At 41.4% G+C, this 15,300-nt stretch overlaps 1 protein-coding gene across 1 annotated transcript in view; it reads left to right on the top strand.

Annotated features, from left to right (window-relative positions):
* Positions 1–552: 552 nt before the first annotated feature.
* SLC9A4 (solute carrier family 9 member A4) overlaps positions 553–15,300 on the top strand; it is a 74,045-nt gene continuing 59,297 nt past the window's right edge. The window contains exons 1-2 of the mRNA XM_025992386.2: positions 553–1,424; positions 7,564–8,027. Of these exons, the coding sequence (XP_025848171.1) occupies positions 1,169–1,424; positions 7,564–8,027 (720 nt within the window). The 5' untranslated portion in view covers positions 553–1,168. The remainder of the gene's footprint in view (positions 1,425–7,563; positions 8,028–15,300) is intronic.

The following is a 15,300-nucleotide window of genomic DNA, read 5'->3' as shown; positions in this document are numbered from 1 at the left end:
GATGAAGATATCATCATCCCTTACAGATAAGGATGCTTTGAAAGGTATCTAATCTGGTTAAGGCCACCTGGCCAGATGTAGAAGAAACAGAAGTAGATAAAACACTCTGTAGTACTGCTCTTTCTGAACAAATAGACCATAATAACAAAATTCTTTAAAATGAAAAACTTGCATGTGCCATGGAGTTTTTTTTTAAAAAACTAGGTTGTAGATGTATTTCATGAAACTTGTTCTTCTGTTTGTTTGTTTGTTTGTTTTCTCCTGAAGTTCATGGAAATCTAGAACTTTCTTTGAATTACTGCTCATGAGTTCAGTAATGTGTTACACTGCCTCCTCTTCCTTCCTAATTTGCAGAGACCGTATGATTCCAAAACCATCCTGGCTGACACCTAGAGTCTGGCATCATTATTAATCGCTTTTCTCTGCTCTGGAACATGCCCTGTGTGGGTGATAATGACAAGACCACCTTAGTGGTTCATCATTAGAGACGCCAAAGTGTCATATTGCAGCTGCCCACTAGGTGTCAGCAGCGTAACCCCCGGAAAACACTTCAAGGCAAGCATTTCATTACAAAAGTCCTATCAGAGCAAATAATTAAGTGTGGTGCAGGAGCTACCTGCAGCCTTGCCCATTCAAAACAAATGCGAGGCAGGGGGAGGAGAGAAGGAGCAGGTGCAGGCCAGGTAGCTCCTTGCTGAGACCTAGTGGAGAGGGAAGGACTCCCTTCCTCCTCGTCAGAAGGACTCCAGTGGTATCTGGAATGAACACCGTGGTATCCTTTTTAATTTTCACCCACAAGATGAAACCAGTATGCAGTGAAGTGAGGAGACAGCTTTGAACGAAGACATACCTTTCCCCTTCCTAAACTGTTCTTCAAATCATGATCGATCGGATGAAGGTCACACAGGTGACTTGGGCTTTAACGAGTCTACTGAATGACTGATGCCTTTGAGCGAGAAGCTGAGTTGTCTGAACACAAATCCTTTAAAGGTGATTTGAAAACATCGACACTCACAACTCCATGACATGCTTGGACTCTTCTTGGAATGACCCACAGACTGTGCGTATATTACCTTTGACCCAGGTAGACGCGTCTGCTCTCTAGAAACCCTCCTCGACTGCGGATGTGTGGCACACAGTGACACAAGGGGTACGAGAAGCCCACAGGATGGGTTTTCAGATGCTTGTGCCTTTCAGTCCTTGGAACTGGTTGCTACTGCTGGTGGCCTTCAAGTGTTCTGAAGCATCTTCAGATTTGAACGAATCCACAAATTCCACTGCCCAGCATGAGCCTAATGTTCGGTTTGCTGCTGCCAGCTCAGAGGCAGATGAGAAGATATCTGTTTTTGCACTGGATTATGACTACGTGCAAATTCCTTATGAGGTCACCCTGTGGATACTTCTAGCATCCCTTGCAAAAATAGGTAAGTCCCCAAACACCTGCTTGTGGGAGTTGTTCTCCATGTGAGATAATGATGTGAAAATGCCTTGTAGGTGGTGAACTACATGGATTTTAACTGTCATTGCTATTACAACAAAAAAGAAAATATGTTCCTTTTAGTCAAGGGGAAATCATAACTGCTTTTTTTATAAAGCCGTGTAATGCTTCAGGACTGTGCTTTGAAATTTGAGCATACTTTCTGGGTTCTGGGTTGCTTTGATTTCTTCTTATTTCAGGGTGACACCCGTGTGACATTATTTGGCATGTAAAAGTTTCAAGTTCTATGCATTAAGATATAGAATGAGGCAGGTAGACCTCAGAATGATGCCCATTGGACATTTCAGGAGCACATAATGATTCTTCTGTACAATATTCTTTCCTCATTCTTGACCATGTAAATGTGGGCTTCATCAATGACTCCCATTGTTTATTCTTTAAAAGTGACATGTGCTCTTTGCAGAATGACAGAAAGCAAGGAACAGGACAATTAGAGGCTACTCTTAATGTTACTCAGTGATGGGCTATGGGGGCATAGAAGATGATGTGTCAGATACTGGTTTATGCCTGAGTTATATGGTATATGGCTCCAGTGCCCCACTGGTTTCCTTTGTGAAATAAAGGGAATTCAAATTCATAGATTAAATTCTAATCAGGATTATTTGTGCCAAAACCTCAAATAATGGCTTACACTCTGTTATCATTTAATTCCTAACTCCACCTCCTTGTCTCCTTAAAACCAGCTTATTCCAAAGTGAAAGACTGATACAGTTATCTCAATTATTAAGCTTAACATCTCCTTTGCCTTTATTATGAACTTTGTTACTTGAGTGGACAAGTTGTCCTACTGGGATAGAATCTATGAGACATTTTGATGCTTATTTATAATTTCCCTCTAGCATGGGCGTGAAATGTGGGTTGAGCTATGGGACCTGGTAGTTAACTCCTTGGGATCAGGACTGTTGGCTCTGTCTACTCATCAAACTCCCTCCCCAGGGGTGACAGAGGTACCGGCATATTTAATAGATGCTCCTTCCAAACTGCTATTCATTTTGAGCTAGGAAAGTATGAAGAGTGATGGGAGATTGTTAATTTGAAGAACTCCTGTGTGATTTGTCAAATCGTGAAATTACACAAAGGATCTCACTTTATTTCTAAAAAGCACTCAAGTTGAAACAGCTTTCTAAGGGGATGACATTCTCAGTTCAGAGCTAGGGTTCTAGGACCTTCCGTACAACCACGTGGGCATCGAGATCGGTCAAAGTGGACTTGTGTGGATCTTGAGTTTTCCTTTGTGAACAATACTGTCCCCACCCACTCCTTCCCCCTTCATGGTAATGGGGGAAGTTGGTCTGCAAATGAAGGAAGTAGAGCTGCCAATGACTAGCTGGTCACCGTGTCTTTCTAAGTCTCCATGTGCCCAGCTATGAAAAGATTTCTAAGGCCTCCTTTTGGTGCAAAGTAGGATTTCCTAGTGGCAAAGAAATTTACATTCTACGTCAGTAAACAGCCCAATGCAGAAAGGATATATTTTATCTTTGTTTTATATTAGCATAAAACACAGATTGTTTTTTTTAGAGTATTGCATTGCCCAGACTCACCACATCTAGAAGTTCAGAGGATGGTAAGGACACTGTTGTTCACAAGACTATTGGCTTAAATGTTCTTGATTTTCATTTTGATGGACTTCAACATACTTTAGATAAGGAAAAAACTTCAGTAGGTTATTAGTTGGATCATGCTTATTCAAATACATTTTCCTATTTGCTAGTCATTAAGAACTCAGACTATTTCTGTACTCTACATGGAAAGAAGGCTGCAGTTAGTGATTATTATTTCTCATGTGTCAAATACTGGGCTCATAGTTTTATACATGGTGGCTCATTTGTGTGGGGCAAGAGAAAAAGACTCAGAACTTTAACATGTAAGGAATCTATAAAGATTTCTTTAGATTCTATATTGTAAAACTTGAATCAAAATATAATTAATATTCAGGATGCCTGGATGGCTCAGCGGTTAAGCTCTGCTTTCAGCTCAGGACGTGATCCTGGAGTTCGGGGATGGAGTCCCACATCGGGCTCCCCTGAGGAGAACCTGCTTCTCCCTCTGCCTGTGTCTCTGCTTCTCTCTCTCTGTGTGTCTCTCCTGAATAAATAAATAAAATCTTTAAAATATATATATAATTAATAATCATTACATTTAACATTCATTCTTTCATTCAGTCATTCTATCAAGACACATATATTGAATGTCCATACCACATGTGGGAATGACCATGGTTCCTGGCCTCAGATATTTAATTTAATGGGGGAAAAAATGAATCTAGCACTGCCTAGTAGGCACTCTGACACAAGAACATCACAACTTTCCTTCAATCCTTTTTAAAACAGCCAACTATGTGTATTAGAGAAGAATAATATTATAGAACAAAGACAACACAGAGTTGCCTCAGATTTTGTTGTTTATCTTTTATTTTAGTTCCACCTCTTGGCACATTGTAGAAGGGTGTTTCTTGAGTTATTGGGCAGAATGGAATCATAGGGCCATCTTTGATTTTCAGGCCAAACTTTGTTATTGGTGGCCGTTCAAATTTCAGGCACTGGAGCTGTAAACTCTCAAAGTGACTAACTCTATTGTCCATTATGAAAGGAAAGGAGAATTGTAAAGTGTGAATGCACTTGGCGTTTCGCTTTACAATGCCCTACTTTACAGTGCATAGTGCCTCTTCCTGCTACCTCTGTGTAGGTGTAACTTGGCATAACATAGGTACACGTTAGATCCATCTCAGGAAACTCAATTCCTGGAAGAAGGGCCAAACTGGGGAGACACGGGTCCTGAGAAAGTCACACTAGAGGCTCTTCTACTTCTTTTACCTGTTAAAAAGTTCAGGGTAGTTAAAATAAGTACTAATTAGAGAAGAGGAAAAAGAAAGAAGAGGAAGAGGAGGGCGGAGGGGAGAAAAGAAGGTTGTCATTAGGAAATGGAGAGAGCAGGACTCCCAAACTCTTTAAAGAGGACTTAAACCGATCTTGAAGCAGTGGGTAGGGTTGTGGTTTTGGACAAGTATCAAATATCCCTTGATTCTAATTATTCTGTAATAATTAGAATTATATTCTATCATAATAATATGTCTGCTGATAATAAATGAAATTCAAAGCTGTGATCAGGGAACCCTACATGGATTTTGGATGAGTGTACTTAAAATTCCTTTTTTAATTTTATTTTTTAATTTCAAGTTTTATTTAAATTTTAGTTAGTTAACATATATGGTTTTTTTTTGTATAGAATTTAGTGATTTGTCACTTACATATAACACCCAGTGCTCATCACAATGAGTGCCCTCCTTAATACTTATCACTCATTTAGCCCATCCCTTACCCACCTCCCTCCATCAACCCTCAGTTTGTTCTCTATAGTTAAAAGAGTCTCTTATGGTTTGCTTCTTTCTCTCTCTCTTTTTAAATTGCCCTTATGTTCGTTCATCTGTTTTGTTTCTTACTAAATTCCACATATGAGTGAAATCATATGGTATTTCTCTTTCTCTGACTGACTGCTTTCACTTAGCATAATACACTCTAGCTCCATCCACGTTGTTGCAAAAGGCTAGATTTCATTCTTTTCAATCGCTGAGTAATATTCCATATATATTTATATATATCTCATATCTTCTTTATCCGTTCGTAGGTTGATGGACACTTAGGCTCTTTCCATAGTTTGGCTATTGTTGATAATACTACACTGGGGTGCATGTGCCCCTTTGAATCTGTATTTTTAATCCTTCGGATAAATACATAGTAGTGCAATTGCTAGGTCATATGGTAGTTCTATTTTTAACTTTTTGAGGGAACTTCATACTGTTTTACAGAGTGACGGCACCAGTTTGCATTCCCAACATCCTAAAAATACATAATCCAGATAAGAAATGGACAGAAGACATGAACAGACATTTTTCCAAAGCCTTTCAGATGGCCAACAGACACATGAAAGGATGCTCAACATCACTCATCATCAGGGAAATACAAATCAAAACCACAATAAAATACCACTTCGTACCTATCAGAATGGCTAAAATGGAATTAAAATTCCTAAAGAGACATTCAATGGCTCCGAGTGGCCTGTGGGGGAAATCTATACTCCTTAGCCTTGAACTCAAGACCTTCTCTTATTAGGATCAATCATCTTCCAACTCTCCTTCCAATATTTTTCCCAATTCATAATTTGCTCCAGCCAGGTGGATCTCCTCAATGAATGTCAGACCACTCATTCATCTGACTCAGCCACTCCCATCTTTCTTCATTTTTGTCTTGGAGTTCTCCCCACCTAATATATCTCTTCTCTTCTGCTGTCCAACTATGTAAGTCCTAGTCATCCTCCAAAACCTATTCAACTTCTTCTCATATAAAAGCTTCTCTGGTGAACACATAAACCAATCAATCATTCATTTACACATTTATAGATTCTCTCAGCAAATAGACCAGCTATTGTGTGCAAGGCATCTTGCCAAGTGCTTTGGGGAGATATAGAGATGTACATCATTCTGTCTGAGTTGAAAGAATCTGGAGGTTAGCAGGGGAGATAAGTCATGCACAGAAAATGATAGAAAGAGAACATTGTTGTTAGATAGTGATAAAATATTATGGCAATTCAGAGGAAGACATATGATTTCCTTGGAAAGCAGTTGGGAAAAGTTTAATTTTGAAGATTGAGCAAGACCTAGATAGATTGAAGAAAAGAACAATCCAGGCAGCAATAAATGAAGACAGGAAAGGGGAATCACAGGGAAAAGTTATGTGGTTGGTTGTAACATAGGATGCATAAGGATGGTGGTGGGTGGGAGGGATATTGACTTGGAGAGAACCCCAGATTGGCCTGCTGTGCTCTGATCTCTTCTCATGCATGTCGATATAGTCAATATATACTTCACTGCATACTTAGCTTTGCTTTGTGTTTGTCTTCTTATTTGTTAATGTCTTTATCTGAAATATGATTAATAGTTGGAATTAAAATAAACATGCTTGGTTCTCTGTGTCACACGCAGTGCTTAGCAGTGTGTTGGTCTTGGCTCAAGGATGCTTCACAAATGCCCTTAGTTTAAAATCTGTGAGATGCTTTGTGTGCCTTCAGAGTCTTAGATGGGTAATGAGATGGGTTTGGAAAAGTCATCTGGCATCAGGAATGGGCTGGGGGAGTGAGGGTGAGATAGAAGATCAGGAAGCCAGTACAGAAGACAGGATGGAGAATGGGACCCCTTACATAAAGGCAGTGACTATCAAAATGGGGAGGCAGAGATGATCTTTAGGGGCAGCTACCGAGAGATATATATGATAAAATAAAAAGCTATTACACGGGGGGCCAAGTGATGGAGGTTCAGGGAATGTAACTTGATTTCCTGCTTTCTTTAGGATTTATTTATTTATTTGAGAGAGAGAGAAAGAGAAAGAGAGCACATAGGGGGAAGGACAAAGAGAGAGAATCCTCAAGTAGGCTCCCCACTAAGCATGGAGCCCAATGCATGCAGGACTCCATTCCCCAACCCATGAGAGATCATGACCTGAGCCAAAACCAAGAGTAAGGAGCACAACCAAGTGAGCTACCCAGATGCCCCTTGATTTCCTTTATACCTGGCTGGCCTGATGGCAGTGTCATTGGTTAAATAAGGAAAATAAAATAAAAGGCTGAATTTTCTTTTACTGGTTTTGTGGAAGGGAGGTTTGGAAGAAGCTGATGTTTAGGTGACTGTGACTGACTCTGAATGAGCCTCAAAGGTGGGTTTTGCAGGAATGCAAAGGAGCTCCACGGTCTTCATTCCTCTTCCCCCACTGCCCTCTTGGACCCCATAAGGTAGGGAAGCAGGGAGGAGGAAGGGGAGGGGATGGCTGGTTGAGGACCACTCTGAGACCTTCACTGGGCCCGGCATGTTAAGTATTTGACCTCATCGAGACTCCCTGCAGCACTTCCAGCCCCTGCTACAGATGGGGTCCTGAGGCTCAGGGCTGCATGCCAGCCTACCCAAGGTCCCCTCAACTGGTTTTAGAAGGCTTCTTTTATACCAGTCTCCTGGTATCTTAGTAGCTAGAGCCATCGTATTTGCAAACCTCTAAATGTGGTTCTCTGCTCTTCCCTAGGCTTCCATCTTTACCACAGACTACCAGGCCTCATGCCAGAAAGCTGCCTCCTCATCATCGTTGGGGCTCTGGTGGGTGCCATCATCTTTGGCACTGACCATAAATCTCCTCCCGTCATGGATACAAGCATCTACTTCCTGTATCTCCTTCCACCTATCGTCCTGGAAGGTGGTTACTTCATGCCCACCCGGCCCTTCTTCGAGAACATTGGGTCCATCCTGTGGTGGGCAGGCCTGGGGGCCCTGATTAATGCCTTTGGCATTGGCCTCTCCCTCTACCTCATCTGCCAGATCAAAGCCTTTGGCCTCAGTGATGTCAACCTACTTCAGAACCTGCTGTTTGGCAGCCTGATCTCAGCCGTTGACCCCGTAGCTGTGCTGGCTGTGTTTGAGGAGGCGCGTGTGAATGAGCCACTCTACATGATGATCTTCGGGGAGGCCCTTCTCAATGACGGCATCAGTGTGGTGAGATATCAAAGCGAGTCCCCAGGGAGAGGAAGGGACAGAGTGGAGCTGGAGGTGGGAGTCTGTCCTCAGGGCAAACGGAGAAGGTTGAGTGGGATGGCCCATGGCAGGGCAGGGATAGACTTCGATAGGGATAGTTGATGGACTGTGGCCCAAAGTTTGATGACCTCCGTTAGGATCTGCATCAAGTACGTGATTGCTCGCTAATGCTGCTTGCCATTCACTAGCCAAATGGCTTCTTTAAAGAGAGAAAAAGGAAAGGACATCTCCATCATTTTTTAGTTAAATTCACATTTTCACTTAGCATGAATAAACAGTTGCCAAGGGCTCTTCTGGTCTTCACACTAGGATGAACAGTACTTAGCCATTTTTCATTTCTCTCATTCACTGGAACTCATCCTCCTCTTTATATACTTGTTTGTTTTGTTTTTAACATATTGCATGAGATGATGATGGTAAATACAAGATGGGGTAGGAAAGGCATTGAAAAGGATTTGCAAAAAATGCGTTAGCTGATCCAGAATATGTGACTCCTGGAGAAAAGCTGAGAAAAACTTACCAGGCTAAGTCAACACGTAGCACAAAGGCCCAGAAGATATCTTTGGTGCTGGGACATACAGTCTAGCCACTCTTATTCTTGGTTGTGTTACGTTACTACAAACAATCACCAGGTGTCGGTCTATGAGATTTTTATATATAGTTTCGTTTACTTTTCTTGCCTTTAAATTTCTATCACATCACAGAAGTGATACTAGAATGAATTTTTAGTGTAGAAGACTCTAACAGTACAAAATTAAACAACATAAAAACACAGAAGCCTCCTCTTGTCCCTCTCCTCACCTTCCAAACAACCTCTTTGATCAGTTTGACATTTTTCTACCTTGTTTTTATTTTGTGTGTGTGTGTGTGTGTGTGTGTGTGTGTGTGTGTGTAGGTGTATGTTATTTTGCATAAATCGATTCTATGCATTGCTTAAATATAATAAGTCTTGGAGTCCATTCTATATCATTTTAATTGTTATATAGTATTTCAGAGATTATACTGATGATAATTTATTTAACCATTTCCTGATGGATGGACAGTCAGGTTGCTACCAATTTTTCACTTTAAAAAAATACAACGTTCTGGTGAATATTCTTGTTTCTGCATGCATTTTTGCATGTGTGTTTGTGAGTATTTCATAGGGTATATTCTTGGAAGTGAAATTTTGAAAGTGGGTACCTTTAAAAATTTGAAAGATGCTGCTGTTTTAATCACCTCCTCTTTATCCGGTTGATAAGGGAAAGATTCCTCTTCCAGGGATAAGGAGTGACACCCGATGATGATAAAGAGATGAAACCAGTTAGATACTGTACTCACACCCCAGGGGAGGAGGACACCACATACCACGGGGGCTACATGGGGGCTGCATTTGGGAACAGAGGGATCAGTCAGGGGTGTAAGAGTAAGGTTTTGTAAGACCAAGAAGAGAGATGCCTCCTGGTTCCCTCAGGATGACATGATTGGCTTGTTTTGAATAATTCTCTAGACTGTCAGGAGACTGACATCTAATACTCAGGGATGGACAAGTATTATGCTTGGTCCCATTGGTAAGGAGGGCTGTTTGGCCCGCAAGTGGTCAGACTGGGGAGGAAGACTTGCAGTTATGTCATTCAGGACCCTCCCAGTTTTACTAAATGTCAAGGTAGCATGTAATATTGGATCTTAATTGTAGGTCTTTCATCAGAGCTACTAGAATTTTCCAGAAATGCTTTATGGTCTTACATTTTCCATAGAGTGTGTTAAATGCATTTTTCTTTATCGATGCCCACAGGGGACATTGCTTTGTAATGTATTACAGTCGAATGAGCAAAAAACGAGTTAGTCGTGTTTGTTTTAATTTGTATACATCTTTTCAACAATCTTGGGTCATTTGTGTTTCTCATTCTGTAAATTGGAAGTTCATATCCTCTTAGGGTTGCCAGACTTAAAAAAAATTCAGGACACTCAGTTAAATTAAAATTTCATATAAACAATGAATTTTATATATATATATATCCCAATTATTGTATGCAGGGATCACATCCTGCCCATTTTTCTTTACTGTTTTTTAGATTTTTAAATTGATTTGTAGAAACTCATTAAATTATCTAAATTTTAAACTGTTGAGTATTACATATAAATCAAAGATTGTCTCTCATTCTGTCACTTAATTTTTTTTAAAATTACAGTATCTTTTATCCTATAAAAGTTTTAAATTTTTATGAGCTCAAACCTAATGTACTCTTTTCTTGCCTCCAGGTTTCATATTTTGTTTGCAGAGATTGTGTCTAACCAAAGAACATGCAAATATGGGGTTTTTAAGATTTTTTTTTTGAAAGAGAGAGAAAGGGTGTGTGAGCTGGGGGAGCAGCAGAGGGAATGGGAGAGAGAATCTTAAGCAGATTGCATGCTGAGCGCAGTGTCCAATATAGGGCTTCTAATCCCAGGATCCTGAGATCATGACTAGAGCTAAATCAAGAGTCAGCATCGGAGCCAGCTGAGCTATCCAGGCACCCCACAAACATTATGTTTTTGTATTTCTCCCTTTTTACAATTAGCTATTTAATTAATCTGGCACACAATACCTTATGGTGAGGATTTTATTCAAAAATGGATAGTGCAGGAGGTAAAAGGCTCCTAAAAAGTAACCCGAGGACACCTGGGTGGCTCAGTGGTTGGCCGTCTGTCTTTGGCTCAGGACATGATCCCAGTTCGGGGAACGAGTCCCACATTGGGCTCCCTGTGAGGAACCTGCTTCTCCCTCTGCCTGTGTCTCTGCCTCTCTCTTTGTCTCTCATGAATAAATAAGCAAGATCTTAAAAAAAAAAAAGTAACCCAAGATATCTATTGTGGATTTGCCAAGTGAAGGAGACCCATCCTTGAAGTCGAAAATCAATTTATTGATACATAATGCAAATCTCTAACTGTTCAGCAAGATGCTAGGCTCATCAGGGCTACACATTCTTTCTTTCTGGGCAAGTTCCACAGGGAGCCAAGTTGTCTGAAGCTGCGAGGGGAGGCTGGGACTCCAGACTCCCACCATGTGCCTCAGAATCACCTCAGTGGGATTGATGAATATTTGGATGTCCAAAGCCCATCCCAGACTCTCTGAGAATGGAACCTGGCCATCTGTATTTTAACAGGGACCTCAGATGATTGCTGATGTTTGAGAACTAGTGGTTTCTTGCCTTTACGTTGAAAATAGCTGCTGTATCTTGACCTAAAACAATGCTGTTTGGAACAAGGGCTGTTCTCTCCTCAGATTGGGTCAAATTAACCTCTGAGATCCTCTTTCCTCACCTCATTCTGTCTTTAGATATGTTCGTATTTTCAGTTTTGTCGCAGTGGAGTAAGTGGCCTTGGCTGGGAACCTATTCCACTCCTAAAGTGGTCCATTTGAGCCATGATGTGTTCCTATCACGGTTCGTCTCCTGAAGATTTCACTTAAATCCAAGTGTACTGTAACCCCCACTCTTGGCAGTGTTGTTGAGGAGGCTTATCTGTGATAACATCAAAGCCACCTCTTGGCAGCCCATTCTGAGGTAATTAATTCTTCAATCTTTCCTTCACAAGTGACTTTCTAAATACTACTGCTTGTAATTGTCACAGAACATGCTATTTATAACACTGGGCTCTGCTATCTCTTTGGTATTGCCTCTGAACTTGGGAATCTGATGTCCCCCTGAATTTTCTCTAGATTTTACATCTAGAGCCAATCACAGCTTGGTTTCTGGTTGGGGTTTGTTGGCTAGCAACATTTGTTTGACTTTCCCAAAGTTTAATTGTTTCCACTTGGACATTTTTTTTAAATGATCATTTCAAAAAAAAATATTATAATTTTCAGCTGACCAGAGTATCTGCTAAGGGCACTGGTGTGACCTCCAATGGGCAAAGCTGTCGTTGTGTTGGCTCCAGGGGGGTTGCCCACACGTCACTCCCGGGTCACTCTGTGGTCACCCACAGCACAGTGAGTATTAAGTGTGTGCTGGGGCACTTCTGTGGCCCTACATGAAACCAGAGAAGCTCCAGGGCCAGATTTAGAAAGCAGTTTGAAAGCAACTGGTATTTAATGCAGTCCAGTTGTATTTTGAGCTAAGAGCATTGAACTCACCCTTTCATTGAGGAAGGGGCCTTCCCAAGGGCAGCAGTCACAAGCATGCTCTTTCAGCAGAAAGTCTGAGTCATCTGGAAAGCGATCTGTGATTTGTGGGCTACATGTGACAACTCTACAGATCTTTATCCACTAAACAGTTGCTTTCTCAGTAAAGAGGAGCTGTTCCAAAATTGTCGAAATACCAATGAATCTGATTCTCCAGGTCTCCTGTCCCATGTATTTCACCTTCTTACTGAATATTTCTCCAGAGCATATCCTTAATGATAGGCAAAGGGAGCAGAGACAAAACCCAAATAGCTCTGAAATGATAACTAGTATCCCCAGTTAGATCTCAAGGCCAAAGTCATAGCAGGTGACTATATCCAGCTACTATATCCAATCCCTGCGTGGAGTCACTTTGACCCTATTTTATTAAATTCTTGCATTTTAGTATAAGGCATGGCCTAATAACTTTATTTCACGGATGAAGAAAACAAAGCAAAGGAAGCTAAAATTGGACAAATGTATGCTGCCTGGTGAAGGACAGCCTGACACAGACACACAGCTTAGTCTCATTCCGATATCTTTCCTTGTATTCTTACCTCTTGAATTTTCTTTCTTTCTTTCCTTTTTCTTTCTTTCTTTCTTTCTTTCTTTCTTTCTTTCTTTCTTTCTTTCTTTCTTCCTTCCTTCCTTCCTTTCTTCTTTCTTTCTTTCTTTCTTTCTTTCTTTCTTTCTTTTGTCTTTCTTTCTTTCTTTCTTTCCTTCTTTTTCTTTCTTTCTTTCTTTCTTTCTTTCTTCCTTCCTTCCTTTCTACCTTTCTTTTTTCCATTCTTTCTAAACATTTTATTTTTTAAGTAATCTCTACACCCAACATGGGGCTTGAACTCACAACCCCAAGCTCAAGTTGCATGGTCTACCAACTAAGCCAGTCAGGTGCCCCATCCTTTTGAGTTTTTAATTCATGGAGCCCCAAGGGTTACGAGAGAATTCATGTGTTACTGATGAGTGCACTGGGCTTGAGTCCACTTAGTGAAGCCAGTGGTTTTTATCAGAATTGGCTCACTGGGCAAAATCCGATATGTGGCTCCAGGAGAGATTCTGATCATCTCTGTGCCTCATTTCTGTAAAATTGGGATGATGATATTACTTAGCTCATAGGGTCACTGGAAAATTCATACTAAATTTTTAGTATAGTGAATACCCAGCATGCAGTGAGTGCTCAGTGAGTGTTGGCTGCTATCATATCACAGCAGCTTATGGACATAGCATAGAGGTTGACTAGCTCTTAGTAGGCAGTTGGTTTTAAATATGGCATGACTTCATTTACTGTAGGCAGATGGTTCTTACTGCAGATGCATTGTTTCTCCCTGGTTTTCTTGGGTCAATTTGCTGAATAAGCAATAAGGCGATACTACCAAAGTTTCTTTTGTGTCCCATCTCTCCCCAGCTGCCTCTTCCTCCATCTCTTCTGAGAGGTCCAGGAGGCTAGCATGGGCCAGGACTGAGACTTGAGCTGAGGCAGATGGCTCCAGAGCATGTCTGCTTCTGACTGCTACTCACCTCTCCCTTAACCACTTTCTTTCCCTCTGTTTTTCTTTCCTTTCTCTAGTGAAATATTCACTTGGCATCTTGCTGTACTGGAATCTATTCTCCAGGACTACAGTGAATGAAAGAGTAATAGAGAGAGGCAAATGAAAATGTCTGAGCACAGACCTTGGGCCACGCATATTTACAAGGCTTCATTTACTTTTCCTTATTCTATGTGGCTCAGTCAGTATCCAAAAGATAGAGTGAAAAGTTGCCCTTTCAGTGCTTCTCCAACGTGCTTTTCAAAGCCAGCAATCCATAGCAATTTCTTCACAAAGAGCCTTTACCTTTCATTCAATTTGCCCCTCTTTTTATTATGCATGCCTGTCACTGGCCTTAGATCCTAAATTGCCAGACCCCTTATGCTAGAATTCCCTGCCCTCCTCTCACCTCATCTTGCCATCCCTTTGCCAGGATTTCTCTCCAAGCATCTCCTGTTATTCTTCTAGGACCAGCATGTGGCTCTGAGCCTTGTGAGGCTGCTGAGTCAATGTTTAGAATGCAGGAATGAATGACACAAGGATGGTAAATAAATAAATGCCAATGGGGATGAGGACTAGGAGAGACTGTGCAGAGGCTGTGTTTGCTCTGGGGCTGACCAGCCATTCTGGTCGTCTCAGGGGACCACAGCTTTCCCTGCCTGACTCCCAAGAGTGACACTCAATTTGAACTTGGGTTTGTCAAGGAAGCTGTGAGAAGACTGGGGTGTTCGCCTTCTGACACACTGGCACCACTGAAAGCAGAATTGCTCTGTGAGCCTAAATGCTAGAGGTGGGATGATACCAGTGAGAAGTGTCCCAGTGTCCTTCCTTCCCACACCTTCAGGGAGCGCCATGCCACACTGAGGCTGTCATGGGCATTGGCACATGAAGATGAATGGTGGGCCTTTGACCCTTAGGGCAATCACTCTATGGAGGAGGGACAGCCATCAACCTTACTGATTTTGAGGACAAGATGGCAAGTTTAAACCAAGCTAGGATGATAGTGAGCAGCTTGCCAGAGGAAGCTACGTTAGATCTGGGAAAGATTTCTAAAACAGTTGTGTGGGGGTGAATTTTCCTTCATGATTTTCTGTGGTTTACTCTTTTCCTCCCTTAAAAGGGTCCTACCTCCAGTGACATCATTTAAAAGGCAGTGAAGTATGGCCCAAAAGCATGGATGGCAAAACCATACGCCTTAATTCAATTCCTGGCTGCATGGCTTGCAACTGTGTGACTTTGCACTAGTTACTTAACTTCTCTGGGCCTCAGTTTCTTTTCTGTAAAATGGAGATCATGCTGTGTGGGAATTAAAGAGAGTTAATATACGTAATCATTAAAATGGTTCCTGGCACAGAATAAGTACAGAATATTTGGTGCTTGTGATATTGTGATTTATAATAAATATATGCTTGGTTTTCATCCCCATTCAGGGCACAGAGCTCATAAAACCCTTGGAATTTCCAGTTATGACAGCTGTAAAGGTGTCTTTTTTATGTTAATGAGGTGGCTTTTGGAAAGCCCTTAGGTCACCTAAGGTTGGGGGCCAGTTGTCAGGGAAGCCAATTCTGTGATTAGAGGGTTGGAAATT

Source organism: Vulpes vulpes, chromosome 16 (genome assembly GCF_048418805.1).
Source record: "Vulpes vulpes isolate BD-2025 chromosome 16, VulVul3, whole genome shotgun sequence".
In the NCBI taxonomy this organism is placed as follows: domain Eukaryota; kingdom Metazoa; phylum Chordata; class Mammalia; order Carnivora; family Canidae; genus Vulpes; species Vulpes vulpes.
This window is presented reverse-complemented; position numbering and strand designations above follow the sequence as displayed.